This window comes from Arabidopsis lyrata (genome assembly GCF_000004255.2).
Source record: "Arabidopsis lyrata subsp. lyrata unplaced genomic scaffold ARALYscaffold_4, whole genome shotgun sequence".
NCBI lineage: Eukaryota > Viridiplantae > Streptophyta > Magnoliopsida > Brassicales > Brassicaceae > Arabidopsis > Arabidopsis lyrata.
Genome location: NW_003302552.1, coordinates 20,433,839 through 20,453,052, shown reverse-complemented (window position 1 = coordinate 20,453,052; position 19,214 = coordinate 20,433,839). Strand labels below are relative to the sequence as shown.

The following is a 19,214-nucleotide window of genomic DNA, read 5'->3' as shown; positions in this document are numbered from 1 at the left end:
ATAAAAATATCTATTTAATTTACACTACCAAAATAAAAATATCAATTTAATTTATAAAACAGATGAGTTATTTGTGATAAATTTTCTAGAAATCTTTAGAAGCAAATAAAATATCTTTCAATTAATGATAATTGGCTAAAATGAGCAAAATTAATGACAAAACGTTGATTGTTATGGAATTAGTCCCAAAAATATATGAACAAATTTATTATACGTAATTAATGTATAATATTGTTTGGAATATGCTTTTATTATTAGTTATCATAAGTACAATCAGATTTTATTTGATTTCCATAAATATTTGATTTTATTTCGATTTTTCATTATTAATTCGCATTTATATTCCAAAAAAATTTCAAAGATCCGATTTCAGAATTTCGGGTTAATTTTCTGATTTTAACCCGATCCATTTCCTTTTGTACTTCTCTTTTAATAGTATAGAGATATAAAATTTAAAAACAAAGAGGAAATGTCAAAAGGACATGACTCGGCTGTCCATCTTGTAGTGTACCAAATGGGGCATGTGGAAGGTTGAAGAAAAGCTATCCCCACTTTTTGTTGATTATTTTTTTCTAGTATTAGCTTTTTCAAAAGAAAGTGATTATAAAATTTCATAGAAATATGTTTTTGGCAGTAATATTGATTGAGACTTAGCTCTCCCTTTATCGGACACATATCATGACCTTTGGATCATGGTCTGTCCCTCTTCTTTTACGCATTCATCGACATTTCTTTTGTTTTCCTATCACTTTTCAACATTAATTCCATAATTATGAAAAACAACAACAAATCCTATTTTTTTCAAACTAGAATCAAGGGCCCTGGATTTTACTTTTACATGAAAAAACGTTTCAAGAAAACAACAACAAACCGAAACGGAACGGAGCTTGTATTTAGGACTAAATGGGCTGGGCTTTAAATATCATGGGCCTACTTTAAGATTATTACACGGTGTTTATTTTCTTCTTTGAATTAGAAGATTGGATTCGAAAAACTCACACCTACATGACCGTTACAAAGTCACCTTGTATTTTTTTTTTTCCTTGAGTTTATTTTTGGGTCTAAGCTTTTTCTTTTACTAGTTATATTGGTTACAATTTTTGGGTTTCAGGCTTATGAGATTACTTCTTACGGGAAAAACATATGCTCATCACTCACCAGTCATCATCAATAAAATTCATAGTGTTCAATATGGATTGTAGTTCCGTTTTGGTTTGGATTTTCTTACTTTTTGAATAATCGTTCTACTATATATACGAATCAATATGAATTTGTTTATTATCTTGTTTTTCCTTGAAGATTTGGTTTAGCTTTCTACCATATATAAAAATTGAATCCACTTAACCATATATTAGGATATGTTAGGTTTCTTTGGATCAGTTTTTCAGTTTGCTTTCGGTCTTTCAATGACTTCGGTTCATTCATAGCAAACACATTATTAGAGTGTATATAGTTGGTTTAGTTATGGTTTAGATTGGTTAGTATATTTGGTTTAGTTTAGCTTGTATTTAAGCTTGTTTTGTATCACCATTTACACTTAATGAAGATTATCACAAATATTGAAACATTGCTAAACGAGTTTCGTTACATAATTAAATTCTCTTATGGCTTTTGATGTTAAAACAAAAACAACTTATAACATTGATCTAGATTAGCGTAGATATATAATTAACATTTAACTATATTGTTGTTTTATGGTTGCACTGGAACTAGATACATGCGTAGTTTGCAGGATGCCAGGATCTACGACTACGAGCACAAAGTTAGAGTTGTAGTGGCTGGGGCGGGTGAAAATTTAATATTGATGAGGAGGGAGATTATATTCTTATAACATGGATCCTTCGTCGGTTGACGACTATACGGATAAAAAAGATATCGCTGACTTTTGAAATCCACATGATGGGAGCTACATTTCCGTATGTTATAAGATGTAATTGTTGAATATATGAACATGGGAAGACAGCTGAAAGTTGACAAAAAAAAAGTCAAAAAATAAATGAGATTGGAATAAATAAAAAATCTCTAGCTGGTTAGTGCCACTGCAGAAGTTATAGATATCTTTAAAAGTTATCACATAAATTGATATGATCTATCCCACCCGAACTGAAATCGACCATACAATGATATAAAATCACTAGAAGAACCATCTATTTTCTAATTGGTCGTCAGCTATATAATCCCGAAAAGCAAACCTTTTCTTAACCAATAAAACACACACATCTCAACAGTATTATAGATTGAATCAAAACTCGTAAGAAAGTAATTTAAATCAATATTATTAACCGTCTACACTCTATAGAGTAAAACTGAATCGCTCGCAAAAAAACAAAGTTGGTTGGAGGCTTTTTTTTTTCTGACATCAAAGTTAGTTAGAGCTAGCTAGAGAGGCTAGAAAATTAATAATATAAAAAGTTGGTTCAACTTCAAACTACCTTTACTGGAGAAAAGTTTTTATTTATATAATTTGTATAACGCATAAATATAAATTTTCTGAAATACATTGTACCCAAAAGGACAGAGGAGCACATACACACATGTATATGTTGTCGAGATTGTCTAATATTATTATATGAATTAAAGAATCTAGTTACTTTGGAGTTTGGATACATATTTGGTTTTCCAGTATTTGACTCGAAGCGCAAATCACGCCGATGAACCGACACAGAGCATTCGTATACACATACATGTAATTAATGATGTAACTAGTTGCTCATATTTATAAATTAATTATCCCAAAAAAAACTAGTTGATAACATGTAAAATGTAAACCGAAAAGTTATCTATATTTTGCTTGATACACAACTTACATAAATACAGAAAATCCTTGTCATTTGTTAGTCATATTTAGAATGGGTTTAACAATCAATTTCTTGTATGTTCAATATGAGCAAAATATATAGAGAGCTAAACAGTTGGTATTTATGTAGACTTATATATCTATAATACACTATAATCTTTGACTTTGTAATCGCTTACAAATATTAGTTGAAACAGTTATACATTAACCTTGGCTACAGAATCAGTAAACTTACAAAATGAACGATTTAACAATGGTAGTTTAATTAGTTGTCAAAATTTGACGATAAAACAAATTGCAAGTGGTTAGATGACTAACATGAACGGACAGTACGGCCACACCACAAACATTGCGGCTCATTTTGTGGAGATATTCAACGTGCTCCTGCTTATCTTTGCTATTATCACCTTCGTATTAATACGTACGGTGCATCGCCGTATTAACATTAATATATTTCTTCCATCATTAATCATTTTATATTTTGAATAATTCCAAAAACCGACGTAAAATTATTAATACGTAGGTCGGCTATATATAGCTCGCAGGACCTTGTGCATATATGATATACCATCATCCCATTGTACAATTAATCCTCTCAATTATACTCTTTTATTAGAGATACAATTGATAGATTTTGTTTTGCTGTTTCACTTGGCGTAAAATGCTCACAATGTCTCTCGTTCTCTCTCTTTGCTTGGCCTTCCTTTGTTCTTTTGTTCATGGTTCTCATAGCTTACCAGCACAACGGACTCTTCATCTTGATGGTAAGACTATACTTTAATTAGTGCCCAAATGATCATATAATGCTCGATCTTATATTTGAGTTACTTAGTATGTTCTGTTAATTAAGATATATTTATAAAAAGATATTGTTATCAGAAGAAACAATAGTTTGCCAGTTTTAGACTTGGCGTGTTATAAAATTAATAGGGAACATGGATAAATAGCGTTATTTTAAATTTCAGAAAAAAAAAATTATTTGGCATTTCAAATGGCCAATAATGTGTTCTTAATTCTAATTTAGTTATTTTTGTCGTCAGCAACTTAACATTACCGGTGACACTAATACAAAGGATTAAACTATAATTAGCTCCGATGTTTTTAGTGAAACGATAATAAATTGTTGTTTACGCTGATATATTATAGTTTTCATAATAGACAAAATGTAAAATTTGGTTTTTATGTTTACTAGGGCTTCTTCCAAATGGGGACTTTGAGAAAATTCCTAACAAATCAAACATGAGAAAGAGACAAATAATTGGCAAATACTCTCTTCCCCATTGGGAAATCTCTGGCCACGTCGAGTTAGTCTCCGGCGGTCCACAGCCGGGCGGTTTCTATTTCGCGGTGCCACGTGGAGTCCACGCAGCTAGGCTAGGAAACTTAGCATCAATATCTCAATATGTTAAAGTGAAACGTGGCTTGGTCTATTCTTTAACGTTTGGTGTCACGAGGACTTGTGCTCAAGACGAGAACATCAGAATCTCTGTGCCCGGTCAGACCAATGAGCTACCAATCCAAACATTGTTCAGTACCAATGGTGGTGATACGTACGCTTGGGCTTTCAAGGCTACGTCTGATTTGGTTAAGGTCACTTTCCATAATCCTGGTGTTCAGGAAGATCCCACTTGTGGCCCAATCGTTGACGCTGTTGCCATTAAGGAGATTCTTCCTCTCCGGTATACCAAAGGTAACTTTCAATTCCGGTTCGGTTTTGATATTGTTCTCATTCCAACTTTTTCGGTTTGACTTTTTTTCAGCATTTTTAGAAGAATTTTAACCGATTCACTTACAAATCTATCACATAATGGCTTAGTATAGGTTTTATTTCCGGTTTGGATTCATTATTTATATTTAAACCGGGTTAAATTGGATTGGATTTCTGTATTTTGATTTCTAACGAGTAAAATCAATTTTACCCAAAACTCCCACATACGTTTTTTCCACTTTGGTTTTGCAATTTGGTCCTTATCTTTTCATATTGTTTTCTCTTTCGCCCCTAACGTTTGATTTTGTTTACGTAAAAATTAATCAGGAAACCTTGTGAAAAACGGCGGATTTGAGACCGGTCCACACGTATTCAGCAACTTTTCTACCGGAATTTTAATTCCGGCGAAGATACAAGACCTACTCTCACCGCTTCCGGGATGGATCGTCGAATCTCTAAAACCGGTCAAGTACATCGATAACCGCCACTTCAAGGTCCCCTCAGGACTCGCCGCAATCGAGCTCGTCTCCGGAAGAGAAAGTGCCATCGCTCAGATCATCCGTACCGTCTCCGGTAGAAACTACATTCTCTCATTCGCGGTTGGAGACGCGCACAATGGTTGTCACGGATCGATGATGGTGGAGGCGTTTGTGGGAAAATCGGCGTTTAAGGTAGCGTTCGAATCTAATGATAAAGGAGCGTTCAAAGCGGGGCGTTTCGCATTTCGGGCCGATTCGAATCGCACGAGGATAACTTTCTATAGTGGGTTTTATCATACCAAGCTTCATGATTTTGGACACTTTTGTGGGCCGGTACTTGATAATGTTAGGGTTTTCCTGGCCCATTAGAATTACTTTAATATGTATTGTAAAACTGAAATAAATATTATTCGATTTCAATTATATTTTCTATATGTACTTCTGTAAAAAGGTCGTTAAGAAATTGATATTCATGCTGCATGCCAAAAAAAAAAAATTGATATTCATGTTTCTTGATCAAATAAATATTGCATTGTGTATTTATACTTGTAATATTTAATATATTGACTGACAAAAAATAGTATACAACACTGAACAAGTAATGATATTTTAAATCTGTGGATCTGTAGATCAGATATACTCTTATTCATACCAAAACGACATAACGTAAAAGAAAATCAGATTCAAAATCGCAACTAATATTCAATCATTTTTTTTTGTTTGTGGACGTAAATTTGACTTAAAGAGCAAATCATGGCGATGATTAATGAGCGAAGACCATATTTGGACTTCTGGAACTCCGCTTAGTATCTCTTGTGTCCACACATGCGCATTTAATTGTAAATCTCATTGACAATTTTCTTTGTTTTAACGTTTGTTTTTTGTACAAGTTAAACGTGAAGCTTTATTAAACAAAAACTTACGTCGATTGCGGAGAAAAGAACCAAAAAGTTGACAATGTTTTGCTTACATGTATATTCAGTGTATGAAATTAGATGAGCACAGACGATTAACTAGATTTCAACATTGTAACTCATGTTATTTTTTTTGGTTTTAATGTGAAGACATTGTAACTCATGTTGGTGTAAAGCTCTAAACTTTTGATGAAATTCAGCGCCAGTTAATAAATAGATATATGCTCCATTCATTGGCTTTTGTTTTCCCCCACTTTTCTGAGTGCAACTTTTCCGATAATACTAATTTTTATCAAAAAAACAACTTTCCGATAATAAAAGAAAACAAAAGAAAAGGCACAACAATTCCTTTATTATGTTAAAGGGAAAAATGGCACGACAATTCATCTAACACATTTTGAAAGACCGACTGGATTATTTTTTCTTTTTGTTTTTTGTCATCAATCGGATTTTGTTAGTTCATTTAAATCTTTTGATTATATTTTTTCACAGCGACATAGCTCGTGATGTTTTTGTAAACACCATGCACATATATATTCGTTGTGTTAGAATTCGTGCTTGGAAGGTTCGTTGCATATTTTTCAGCGTCACATCTGATATCTCACTGCACACAAAGCACAAGAGGACGTATTTTTATAAAGATTCATTTGGTAAAGCGTTAATTAGTAATTTTCTAATATCTTTTATAACCGAAGTAACATGACAGACAGTGAGTCACACGTTGCGGCTAGTAAGGTGCGGTCTTCAACGTGGTTCGAGTTTCCCTACGTATACGCCTATTCGGAAACTTTCTTTAATTAACTAAACAATTTTTTGCCGACAATTTTCTATTGTTGTTGTATATTTCCAAAAATGTTCATGCTGCTGCTTCCTCTTCTTTTCTTATACTAGCTATAATATCTCTTGTGGCTTAAGTTTAAACCCCTATATATATATATAGCCCACAAGGTCCTCATTGATATAGGCGAACTAATTGATAAGACTTTAAAATGTCTCTCTATCACTCTCTTAGCCTTTTCCTCCTTTTCTCTCTCTGCCATGGCTCTTACAGTCTCCAACCACGTCGAGTTCCTCATCTAGACGGTAAGACAATCAATCAACATGAAGTTGTAATATTCATTTTTATATCAATTATTTGGATACATCATACATCTAAACATGAACTTGTAATTAATACTTGTGGTTTCCATCTTTATATATAGGGCTTCTCCCAAATGGAAACTTCGAGCAAACCCCTCTCAAATCAAACATGAAGGGTCGACAAATAATCGGCGCTAACTCTCTTCCTCACTGGCAAATCGGCGGCCACATGGAGTTAGTCTCCGGTGGGCCTCAGCCCGGAGGATTCTATTTTCCGGTCCCACGTGGAGTCCACGCGATTAGAATAGGAAGCTTGGGGACTATCTCTCAGGACGTGAGAGTGAAGAGTGGTTTGGTCTACTCTCTCACGTTCGGAGCCACGAGGACTTGCCCTCAGGATGAGAACATCAAAGTCTCAGTGCCTGGTCAGGCCAATGAGCTTCCGATCCAGACCGTCTTTAGCTCCGACGGTGGAGACACTTACGCTTGGGCTTTCAAGGCAATGTCCGATGTGGTTAAGGTCACTTTCCATAACCCTGGTGTTCAAGAGGATCGCACGTGTGGACCTCTCTTAGATGTTGTCGCTATCAAGGAGATTCTTCCTCTCCGGTATACCAGAGGTAAATAAATTAACCGGCACATATATCCGGTTAGTTAATACGATATATTTTAAGTTTTTTTGCAATTTGATCCTTTTACTTTAGCTGTGTGTTTATGTTTAGCCTGTAACTTTGTTTTGCTGTCTTAGGAAACTTGGTGAAAAACGGAGGATTCGAGATTGGTCCACACGTTTTCGCTAATTTCTCAACCGGAATCTTGATTCCGGCAAGAATCCAAGACTTTATCTCTCCTCTTCCGGGATGGATCGTCGAATCCCTTAAGCCAGTGAAGTACATCGATAGACGTCATTTCAAGGTTCCTTATGGACAAGGCGCCGTAGAACTAGTCGCCGGAAGAGAAAGTGCAATCGCTCAGATCATCCGAACCATCGCTGGTAACGCCTACATTCTCTCGTTCGCGGTCGGCGATGCGCAAAACGGTTGCCACGGGTCTATGATGGTGGAAGCGTTCGCAGGAAGAGAGCCATTTAAGCTTCCTTATATGTCAGAAGGTAAAGGAGCGTTCAAAACAGGACATTTTAGGTTTGTTGCTGATTCAAATCGAACGAGGCTAACATTTTATAGTGCATTTTATCATACTAAGCTTCATGATTTCGGCCATCTTTGTGGGCCTGTTCTTGATAGCGTCGTTGTTACCCCGGCCCGTTAACAAATTATGGCTCTTAATTTTTATCAGACTGAATGTTTATTCTTACAATAAGAAGAAACACGATTTGTAAGGAATTGGTGGTTGCACTACATTTTGTTGTTGTTGTTGTCACTAGTCTTGTAACTCACACCAGTGATGCAAGACAATCTATATATAATAGCAATCTAATAAATACCATTTGCACATCTGAACGGTTACGTCTTTTTATCGCAACCTTTCGTTTAAATCGGTTATTTTTTTTACGGTTATGTTTTTTTATTGAATTTTCTCTTTAAATTTTCGTTGAATTATTTAGGGGCTTTTGCAAAAAAGCCCCTTTTTCAATGCCACTTTTCAAAAATGTCCCTTCTTTAAAATCTTATAAAAAATGCTCTTAAAAATATAAGATTTACCCAAATATGTATGTAACATTATTAAAACATACACAAACTACATTTCTATGTATCTAAAATCTTATAAATACTTTATAAATACCTTATAAATGCATTTTAAATACCTTTAAAAACCTTTAAAATATCTTGTAAAACCTTTAAAAAACCTTAAAAATCCTTTAAAATAACTTGTAAAACCTTTAAAAACACCTTATAAACCCTTATAAATACTTGGATCGAGTCTTCAAGTAGTAGTTACAATCCATAAGTACCTTATAAACCTAATAAAACTTTATAAAAATTTCAGATTTAAAAAGGGGCATTTTTGAAAATAGACATCTAAAAGGGGCATTTTTGAAAAAGGGCACACCAAAAAGGACATTTTTAACAATTTCCCAATTATTTACGGTTATATTTGTTTAATTACAGTCGTATCTTTTCAGTTTACAATTATATCTTTATAGTTGCATTTATTCATTTAAAGTTACGTATTTTCATTATATAATTTCATTGCATTTTTTGTATAGTTAGTAATATTACGAAGTTTTTTTACATCAACCATTAGACTACATATCAAATTGGTTTTATTAACCAAAATAACAACCTCAATAAATGCATTTTGCACTTCTGAACGGTTGTGTCTCTTTACCGTAATTTTTCATTAAAAAATTAACGGTTATATTTTCGGGTGTGTTTTTTATCGCAACTCTTCATTAAAATATTGACGGTTTTTTTTCGGTTGTGTCTTTTCATTGCAACTTTTTGTTAAAATATTGGTTGTTACTTTATTTGTTTGTGTCTTTTTATCGCAATTTTCCGTTAAAATATTGACGGTTATTTTTTCTCGGTTGTGTCTTTTTATCGCATCTTTCCGTTAAAATGTTGACGGTTATTTTTTCTTGGTTGTATCTTTTTATCGCAATTCTTCGTTAAAATATTGACGGTTAATTTTTTAGTTGACGGTTATTTTTCGGTTGTGTCTTTTTCTCGCAACTTTTCGTTAAAATATTAACGGTTACTTTTTTCGTTGACGGTTATTTTTTTTGGTTGTGTTTTTTTCTCGAAACATTCCGTTAAAATATTGACGGTTACTTTTTCGTATCTGTTTTTATCATAACTTTTTGTTAAAATATTGACGATATTTTTTTTCTCGGTTGTGTCTTTTTATCGCAATTTTTTGCTAAAATATTGACAGTTATTTTTTCTCGGTTTTATCTTTTTATCGCAACTCTTCGTTAAAATATTGACGGTTACTTTTTTCGTTGACAGTTATTTTTTCGGTTGTGTCTTTTTATCGTAACTTTCCGTTAAAATATTGACGATCATTTTTTTTGTTTGTGTCTTTCTATCGCAACTTTCCGTTAAAAGTTTGACGGTTATTTTTTCTCGGTTGTGTCTTTTTATCGCAACTCTTCGTTAAAATATTGACGGTTCTTTTTTTCGTTGACGATTATTTTTTTGGTTGTTTCTTTTTATCGCAACTTTTCGTTAAAATATTAACATTACTTTTCTCGTTTGTATCTTTTTATCGCAACTTTTCGTTAAAATATTAACGGTTATTTTTTCTCGGTTGTATCTTTTTGTCCTAGCTCTTTGTTAAAATATTTTCGGTTACAATTTTTCATTGATGGTTATTTTTTCGGTTGTGTCTTTTATCGTAACTTTCAGTTAAAATATTGACGGTTTCTTTTTTTGTTTTTGTCTTTTTATCTTATTTTTCCGTTAAAATATCGACAAGTTTATTTTTCTCAGTTGTGTCTTTCTATCGCAGCTTTCCGTTAAAATATTGACGGTTATTTTTCTCGGTTGTGTCTTTTATCGCAACTCTTTGTTAAAATATTGACGGTTATTTTTTTCCGTTTGTGTCTTTTTATCAAAATTTTTCGTTTAAATATTGACTGTTATTTTTTCTCGGTTGTGTTTTTTTATCGCAACTCTTCGTTAAAATATTTACGGTTACATTTTCGTTGACAGTTATTTTTTCTGATGTGTCTTTTTATCATAACTTTTCGTAAAAATGTTGACATTTACTTTTTTTTTGTGTCTTTTTATTGCAATTTTTCGTTAAAATATTGACGGTTATTTTTTCTCGGTTGTGTTTTTTATCGCAACTTTCTGTTAAAATATCAACGGTTATTTTTTCTCGGTTATGTCTTTTTATCGCAACTCTTCGTTAAAATATTGACGGTTATTTTTTGTGTTGACGGTTATTTTTCTGGTTGTGTTTTTATATCTTTTTGGTTTTGACCCGCTAGAACTTCTCTATATTATAACTCTTCGTTAGTTATTTTGTCACTTATAAATAATTTTATATTCACAAAAAATGTTTCAAAAGTGTTTTTTAATCATAATTTTTTTTTTTTACATTTTTATTCATAATTTTTTTTTAATATTTTTAGAAAATATTTACGATATAACTTTAAGACATAGTTCATTTTATATAATAATTCAATTTTTTGAATATATTATAATAATAATTTAATATATAAACGTAATAAAATATATTTGTTGAAAATGAGTTCCCCGTGATATCGCGGGGTTCATAACCTAGTATTTCTAATATGTATGGAAACTCTGTGGAAATTGTTAAAATAAAATTATAAAGAATGATGAATAGATTTCAATTTAGTAGATGATTTACATCTTTCATCCATATATATTGCTAAAATATATGACGTATTATTCAAAATGAAGTCTGATATAAAAACAGTAGTTAAAATTTTTACAAAGACCATTTTACATGGTCAACTTAAATTAACAAGACTTGTTCTCTATAGTTCTTACTCTTATGGAATATATTCATATACAAATGACTCAAGTATGTTTGTGCTACGCTGTTGGATTCGAATGACGTGGCGAAACCTATACCGTCGATAATATTCAGACGTAGACATTAGCACAGTAGATAAATTCCCGTCCTCTGTCTTTTATTTCTCTGAGCAGAGAAAAGAAAAAACAGACGCCGGTGAAGCGATAAAGAGCTAAGAAGACCCACCGAAGACGAAACTTAATCCGAAAGTTGTAATCGAAACGAAGATGGCCGTCGAGAAATCGAACACGACGGTGGGAGGTGTCGAGATACTGAAACCACGTACGGATAACAGAGAATATCGGATGATTGTCCTTAAGAACTTGCTCCAGGTCCTGTTGATCAGCGATCCCGATACCGATAAGGTTTGAAATCATTATGATTTGGTTTCTGATATCGATTCCTTTGATTTTGGATTTCGTTTACTGATTCGTGAAGCTTGATTATTTTCTTCAAGTGTGCTGCTTCAATGAGCGTTAGTGTTGGATCCTTCTCTGACCCACAAGGATTAGAAGGCCTTGCTCATTTCTTAGGTACGTTGAATTTTTCAAGTTTTGTAATTTCTTAAGTAGAATTCAAGTTGTCAATTGTTATTTGCCATGGAATGATTCAATCACTGTGCTATCAGTCATTGGTTAAATCTAGTTTCAATATGGAGTGGCTTGTTATAATGTTTTACTATTGTTTTTTTGGTTGTTAGAGCATATGCTATTTTATGCAAGTGAGAAGTACCCTGAGGAAGATAGTTACTCCAAGTACATCACAGAGGTAGTATATATCCTTGCACTCTCCCCGAATATATGAACTCAAACATACTCAAAGTTGTTTTCGATTCCACTTGATGTAAAATTTTAAGAAACATGGAATTTTCTTGGTGTAGCATGGAGGCAGTACAAATGCTTATACGGCCTCTGAAGAGACAAACTACCATTTCGATGTTAATGCTGACTGTTTTGAGGAGGCTCTGGACAGGTACAGTTGGTGTTTTTGTACTCTTGCTAACTAATCTTCTCTAATCTTTTATCATTTTTTTTGCCTGTGTAAGATTCTTATGTGGCTGCTTAAATCAGATTTGCTCAGTTCTTTATCAAACCACTAATGTCAGCTGATGCCACCATGAGAGAGATTAAGGCTGTTGACTCAGGTTTGCTCGCTTTTGTTTTCTTTACGTTTTTGTCGTTGCAGTTTTTGAACTATAAACAGGTTATAACGAGTTTTCTTTCCCCAGAGAATCAGAAAAACTTACTCTCTGATGGTTGGCGAATTCGACAGGTATAATTCTAGTCTAAAGAACAATTATCAGGTGTTATTTATATGTATAGGACTCATTTTGTCATTTTTTTGGTAACAGTTACAGAAGCATCTTAGCAAAGAAGACCATCCGTATCACAAATTTAGCACAGGTCTCTCTAAATTTTTTACTGTTATTGCTGTTGAATGCCCAATTTATTCTGAATAGTCAGTGTGATTCCCAATATTTTTCTCATGCTAAATAAGTGAGGTTTTTGCTTAGGGAACATGGATACACTTCATGTACGACCCCAAGCGAAAGGAGTGGATACAAAAAGTGAGCTTATTAAATTCTATGAGGAACATTATTCTGCCAACATCATGCATCTGGTTGTATATGGGAAGGGTATGTTTTGGTGCTAACACAAAACTCAAAATTCCTTTTTTAAGGAAATAAAAAGGTTTAAATAGGTAACATCTGTGCTATTGTTTTGCTCTGCATGTTTTCAGAAAGCCTTGATAAAATTCAAGATCTTGTAGAAGGGATGTTCCAGGAAATCCAAAACACCAACAAAGTTGTCCCTAGATTTCCTGGCCAGCCATGTACTCCAGACCATTTGCAGGTTTTTTTTCCTTCCGCAAATTTAGAATATATTTTTACATGAAAATATATCATGCTAGAATGTTTATGATGTGGTATTTTTGGTCACGTTGTATTACTTTGGTTTTAGATTCTTGTGAAGGCTATTCCTATAAAGCAAGGACACAAGCTGGGTGTTTCATGGCCTGTAACTCCTAGCATTCATCATTATGAAGAAGCACCAAGCCAGTACCTTGGCCATCTAATTGGCCATGAGGGAGAAGGAAGTTTGTTTCACGCCTTAAAAACCTTGGGTAGGTTTTCTATGGGGCACACGCTAAGTTCGATCTTCAGTCTTCTTCTCTTACACCCTTGAATGTGACAAGACTCTTTTGAGGTTCCCTAAAATGATTTAGAAATTTTCTTTAGAAACTACAACTCTTTGTTGTTTCAGGCGTTGGTGGTATAGACAAAATATTTTGGTATCTTGGCATGGAGTATAGCCTAGGGTGTCCTACTAATTTTTGAATAGAGTAGCATGGGAGGATTTTGTAGAATCATTGATAGAAAGTGGGCGTCTTTGTCTTCTAGAGAGTTCCATTCTAGTCATGTAAACAAACTTATTGGATGGGACAGGTTGCTGATGTTATTCCTGTAAGAAACATGCTCGATTACAACATTTAGTAGTCTGGCTTAATTCTTCTTATTACTTGCAGGTTGGGCAACGGGACTGTCTGCTGGTGAAGGAGAGTGGACTCTAGATTACTCTTTCTTCAAGGTTTCAATTGATCTTACCGATGCTGGTCATGGTGGGTTTTGCTATTAGTTTTTTTTTTTTTTCATTCTAGGAAGTTCACAACAGTCTTTCTTCTTTCTTGTGTTGAATAGAAAGTATGAGTGTGTTTGGTGTTTTGTAACTATTAAATTCATGGGTTTTCTCCTTGGTGGGTTTACAGAGCATATGCAAGAGATTTTAGGGTTGCTGTTCAACTACATTCAGCTATTACAACAGACTGGTGTTTGCCAGTGGATTTTTGATGAGGTATAGATACATTAACTTGTACGACTCATTCTAATATATTGCTACTGATATGCTAAGATTGTAGTTTCCCTTTTTTCTTCATTTTTTGACTTTGTAACTTTAATATTGCTAATACATCGTTTATTGTTATTGAAGCTCTCAGCTATTTGTGAGACGAAATTTCATTACCAAGACAAAATACCAGCAATGTCCTATATAGTGGATATTGCATCAAACATGCAGGTAATAATTTAGCTCTTTCTCTTTTTGTCTAAGATTTATTTTTTATACATGCTTACCTCTCTTACCATGTCATCAATCATTCCTTCAATAAATCGTGCATATGAAGTTATGCAATGTGACTAAAATTTTGTAGTTTATATCTTTAAAGCGCAAACCTATGCTCACGGCTAAGAAATAATAGTTCAAACCAAAGCTCATGGCTAAGAAATAATAGTTCTATTAAAATCGTCTGTATTCTTTGCAATTACTCTTCAGATATATCCGACCAAGGATTGGCTGGTTGGATCTTCACTGCCTACTAAATTTAATCCAGCTATTGTACAAAAGGTTGTAGATGAGCTTTCTCCTAGTAATGTTCGGTAAGTCTGTGGTTTTAAGAGTCTTTACTTTGCATACATAAAGCTGATGGGTAGCTGCCTATTATACACTAAACTTATAATGAAATCATGGGTTTCGCCTAAGCTAATTTTACATTTGCTCCATTTATTCTGAAAAAAACTGAGGATGGCATTTAAGGCCTTTTTGCTATTGATATATGATGGCTAGTTTATGTACTATTCCCATTAGTTTTTCTGCAGTTTACTTTGACCATTTCCGGCATGTTATGGAAGTTTACTTGTTAAAGCACTGGAATTTAGACACTGCTCGGAGTTGTTTCCAAAGAATCTTGACAATGCCATTGCTTTTGTAGAATTTTTTGGGAATCACAGAAATTTGAAGGACAAACTGATAAGGCTGAGCCATGGTATAACACTGCCTATTCTCTTGAGAAGATAACCAGCTCCACCATCCAGGTTCACTTTTTGATATGTTATACTAGCTCGAAATGATTCATTTATTTTTTACTACCTCCGCTTCAATTTTGTTTGAACAATTTTTTTTCCCTTAAATATATTTTTGGGTTTATGTAAAATGATTACAGGAATGGGTGCAGTCTGCTCCTGATGTACATCTGCATTTACCAGCGCCTAATGTCTTTATTCCTACGGATTTGTCATTAAAGGATGCTAACGACAAGGTTCAATTTCACGGCATAAACTAGAAGAATTTTTAAAATTTTTAATGCATGAAGCGGTCATCTTATATGATCAAGTACTGGAACAGGAAACCGTTCCAGTTTTGTTGAGAAAGACGCCTTTCTCAAGATTGTGGTACAAGCCAGATACAATGTTCTCGAAACCGAAGGCATATGTTAAGATGGATTTCAACTGCCCACTTGCAGTCAGCTCTCCTGACGCGGCAGTTCTTACTGATATTTTTACACGATTGCTGATGGACTGTTTGAATGAATACGGTAAGATTTGGTCGATACATCTCTCAGTATTTCCAACTAGGTGTTTTCTCTAGGCTTTAGTTCAGAGAACTTTGTTCTAGTTAAGTGGAACCGATCTTCTGAAATTGGTAAATTTGTCTAGTAAGCACCAAAACTTGTCTTATGAAAAATATTTTTATATTACATGCTGTTGATTGAGCATTTCTTGTAGCTTTTGACAATGTCATCACTGCTTTCTAGTTTTCGCTCTGTTTTGCAGCTTCGTTGTATGTCTCGAAGACAAATGAAAAATAGTATAAATAAGTAAAATAAAATGTTTGAGTAAAGACACAAAGCTTCTATTTTGATAAATCTTTCCCATCACTCTTTACTTCTTCTATGTTGTAGCTTATTATGCACAAGTTGCTGGTCTTTACTATGGAGTGAGCCTTTCGGACAATGGTTTCGAGGTGATTTTGACATTTACCTCATCTTCACTACACACATGTGCTCATCTCTTACTGCTTTCTCTTTTTATTTCTGACTACCTGTTTTTGTTCCTAGTTGACCCTTCTTGGTTATAATCACAAATTGAGGATCTTGCTGGAAACTGTTGTTGGAAAGATAGCAAATTTTGAAGTTAAACCTGATAGATTTGCTGTTATCAAGGTAACCATGTCAGACTTCATCTCTTTTTATAACTTCACTTAATGGTTGAACGCGTCCTCTGTACCATAATAATTGAATCTGTGTTACTCTGTTTCCGTATCCTTCACTAGGAAACTGTCACAAAGGAGTATCAAAATTACAAATTTCGACAGCCATATCACCAAGCAATGTATTACTGCTCACTGATATTACAAGATCAAACCTGGCCTTGGACAGAGGAACTGGATGTCCTTTCTCATTTGGAAGCTGAAGACGTAGCTAAGTTTGTTCCAATGTTGTTATCAAGGACATTTATTGAGTGTTATATAGCAGGTATCAACATTTTGTGTTTATTTATTTATTTTGCATGATCTATCGGCTGTGATGTTTTCTGTTTTTGTATGTCTTCTTCTTTTTCCGGAAGCTGTCGTTGGTATTTGAATACTTACATACTTCATTTCAGGTAATGTGGAGAATAATGAAGCTGAGTCAATGGTCAAACATATTGAAGATGTTCTTTTTAACGATCCAAAACCGATTTGCCGACCTTTGTTCCCGTCCCAGCACCTCACTAATAGGGTTGTCAAGCTCGGAGAAGGAATGAAGTATTTCTACCACCAAGATGGCTCAAACCCCAGTGATGAAAATTCTGCTCTAGTGCACTATATACAGGTAACTCCTTATTCAGATTAAGAAGGTAGCTTTGAAATTTATTATTCGTATCTACCAATTTTTACGTCTTCTTTGGAGTTTCTTTGTGTAGATCTCGGTATTATCTTAGAACATATTTCCAGAGATCATATTGTTTTGGCAAATTGTAACTTTGGTTGCCACAAACAGGTTCATAGAGATGACTTTGCCATGAATATTAAACTTCAGCTATTCGGTCTCGTTGCAAAGCAAGCCACCTTTCATCAACTTAGAACAGTCGAGCAACTTGGTTATATCACTGCACTTGCTCAGAGGTACATTGGAATTTTCCTTCTGTTTCCTAATATAATCCACTGAATTCTGTTTAAATGCGCTTTTGTTTTTGCAACTTAGGAATGATTCTGGCATCTATGGTGTACAGTTCATTATCCAGTCCTCAGTTAAGGTACCAAACCATCTAGCCATCTCTGTCAGTTTTTCTTATTAAGGCCCATCTCCTTAAATTCGTAGAGGCTAGAGGGTTTAATCTTTAATCTTTAATAGGGTCCTGGACATATTGATTCGAGGGTGGAGTCATTATTGAAGAACTTTGAGGGTAAACTTTACGAGATGAGTGATGTGGATTTCAAGGTAAGATGGATCAACCAATTAGTTATATATCTCAGTTAACCTAGCTATGGAATATGATCGTCATCCAGAGCTATTTAACTGATATGAGTTACTCTTCCTCTAGAGCAATGTAACAGCTTTGATAGACATGAAGCTTGAAAAACACAAGAACTTGAAGGAGGAATCCCGATTTTACTGGCGAGAGATTCAAAGTGGAACACTCAAATTCAACCGTAAAGAGGCAGAGGTGCTTCCTTTTCCTTCTATATTTTCTCATAAACTAAGAAAACCGCCTCCCGAATCAACCACCTGGTGAATCCATGAAACATGCAGATATACTTCCTCAAATAGTTGTATCACTTCTATGATTAAGTATAGGTTGGTATGAAGGTTTTGAAAGCGTCTGATCAATGAGAGAATGGGGTTGTTTTGTGGGCAGGTCGCTGCGTTGAAACAGCTTCAGAAGCAAGAGTTGATAGATTTTTTCGACGAATACATAAAAGTTGGAGCAGCAAGGAAGAAATCGCTGAGCATAAGAGTATACGGGAGCCAGCATTTGAAGGAAATGGCAAGTGACAAAGACGAAGTCCCATCACCATCTGTTGAAATCGAAGACATTGTTGGTTTCAGAAAGTCCCAACCTCTTCACGGGTCGTTCAGGGGATGCGGACAGCCCAAACTGTGAGGGCTGAATGAAACTCATTTCTTTATACAAAGACAATATTGTTTTTGTTTCATCCTTTTTCCGGTTGTAATAATAATATTTAGGTGAACCTTAAATTGTTCGAAAAGAGAGTTTCAATCATCAAGAGAAAAACATTGATTACTCTACAGAATTTAGCCTTTGTCGAGAAAACCAGAGATTTGGAACCCATATACAGTATGTCTAGTTTTCGTTTAATAACCTATATCACCAACTCATAACGTTTATAAACAGAAGGTAAGAGAAGGGGGAGAATAAAGTCTAAAGTCTATACTTGTCTCAAGCACCAGCTTTGGTTTTCATGCAATCTACTTAGAACATAGAGAAGCATAATAAAAGAAAACAATCCATTTGATGCTTGTGTTTGTGGTTTATCTGCAGACTTGGTGCATATACAAAGACGGTCCTGTCTTCCACCCTCTCCAGACACCTCTTGCTGCAATGGCATTTTGTTGTTACCGTTGATCAGTTAAAACGAGATCATCAGGGTTTTTGTTTCTTATGGTTGTTTGATCTGAATTCAATCTTTGCTTTACAGGATTGTTGGTGTAGTGTTCATAACTCTGAGGCTCTACTTAATTCTCTAAGAAAACAACACCTACTTGAGGAACACCGCAAGACTACAAGAGTACGTAATTCTGAATCTGCAGAGTACACGTTTGCACTCATGCAAACACAAAGCAATATTTCTTACATACAGACACAAGATTGGTTTCAAAACCACGTAAGAACCGAAACAAGGAAGAAATCGCTGAGCAAAAGAGTATAGGCGCGGGAGCCAGCATTTGAAGGAAATGGCAAGTGACAAAGACGAAGTCCCGTGACCATCTGTTGAAATCGAAGACATTGT

The 19,214-nt window shown here is 34.4% G+C and overlaps 3 protein-coding genes across 3 annotated transcripts; all 3 read left to right on the top strand.

Moving 5' to 3' along the window:
* The first annotated feature begins 3,020 nt into the window (after positions 1–3,020).
* LOC9317866 lies at positions 3,021–5,407 on the top strand. The gene is made up of 3 exons (XM_021029350.1): positions 3,021–3,561; positions 3,990–4,487; positions 4,833–5,407. Exons 1-3 carry the CDS (start codon positions 3,459–3,461, stop codon positions 5,351–5,353), a joined length of 1,122 nt encoding a protein of 373 aa, XP_020885009.1. The 5' UTR covers positions 3,021–3,458; the 3' UTR covers positions 5,354–5,407.
* A 1,440-nt stretch (positions 5,408–6,847) lies between these two features.
* On the top strand, positions 6,848–8,336 carry LOC9317865. The gene is made up of 3 exons (XM_002881753.2): positions 6,848–6,981; positions 7,101–7,598; positions 7,727–8,336. Exons 1-3 carry the CDS (start codon positions 6,888–6,890, stop codon positions 8,245–8,247), a joined length of 1,113 nt encoding a protein of 370 aa, XP_002881799.1. The 5' UTR covers positions 6,848–6,887; the 3' UTR covers positions 8,248–8,336.
* A 3,133-nt stretch (positions 8,337–11,469) lies between these two features.
* LOC9316021 (insulin-degrading enzyme-like 1, peroxisomal) lies at positions 11,470–18,495 on the top strand. The gene is made up of 26 exons (XM_021028296.1): positions 11,470–11,792; positions 11,885–11,960; positions 12,128–12,195; positions 12,308–12,399; positions 12,498–12,571; positions 12,656–12,699; positions 12,779–12,830; positions 12,941–13,063; positions 13,168–13,280; positions 13,389–13,551; positions 13,954–14,046; positions 14,194–14,279; positions 14,415–14,501; positions 14,757–14,860; positions 15,193–15,295; positions 15,424–15,519; positions 15,606–15,795; positions 16,162–16,223; positions 16,318–16,422; positions 16,533–16,734; positions 16,865–17,073; positions 17,242–17,366; positions 17,446–17,497; positions 17,596–17,682; positions 17,786–17,908; positions 18,101–18,495. Exons 1-26 carry the CDS (start codon positions 11,655–11,657, stop codon positions 18,344–18,346), a joined length of 2,913 nt encoding a protein of 970 aa, XP_020883955.1. The 5' UTR covers positions 11,470–11,654; the 3' UTR covers positions 18,347–18,495.
* Positions 18,496–19,214: the final 719 nt, after the last annotated feature.

Bases quoted from the DNA above. Each gene is read 5' to 3' on its own strand.
- LOC9317866 (XM_021029350.1), top strand. From the start codon at position 3,459: ATGCTCACAATGTCTCTCGTTCTCTCTCTTTGCTTGGCCTTCCTTTGT. The intron at 3,562-3,989 runs GTAAGACTATAC...TATGTTTACTAG, and splicing joins ACGGACTCTTCATCTTGATG to GGCTTCTTCCAAATGGGGAC. The intron at 4,488-4,832 runs GTAACTTTCAAT...AAAATTAATCAG, and splicing joins TCCTCTCCGGTATACCAAAG to GAAACCTTGTGAAAAACGGC.
- LOC9317865 (XM_002881753.2), top strand. From the start codon at position 6,888: ATGTCTCTCTATCACTCTCTTAGCCTTTTCCTCCTTTTCTCTCTCTGC. The intron at 6,982-7,100 runs GTAAGACAATCA...CTTTATATATAG, and splicing joins TCGAGTTCCTCATCTAGACG to GGCTTCTCCCAAATGGAAAC. The intron at 7,599-7,726 runs GTAAATAAATTA...TTGCTGTCTTAG, and splicing joins TCCTCTCCGGTATACCAGAG to GAAACTTGGTGAAAAACGGA.
- LOC9316021 (XM_021028296.1), top strand. From the start codon at position 11,655: ATGGCCGTCGAGAAATCGAACACGACGGTGGGAGGTGTCGAGATACTG. The intron at 12,196-12,307 runs GTAGTATATATC...TTCTTGGTGTAG, and splicing joins ACTCCAAGTACATCACAGAG to CATGGAGGCAGTACAAATGC. The intron at 15,296-15,423 runs GTTCACTTTTTG...AAATGATTACAG, and splicing joins TAACCAGCTCCACCATCCAG to GAATGGGTGCAGTCTGCTCC.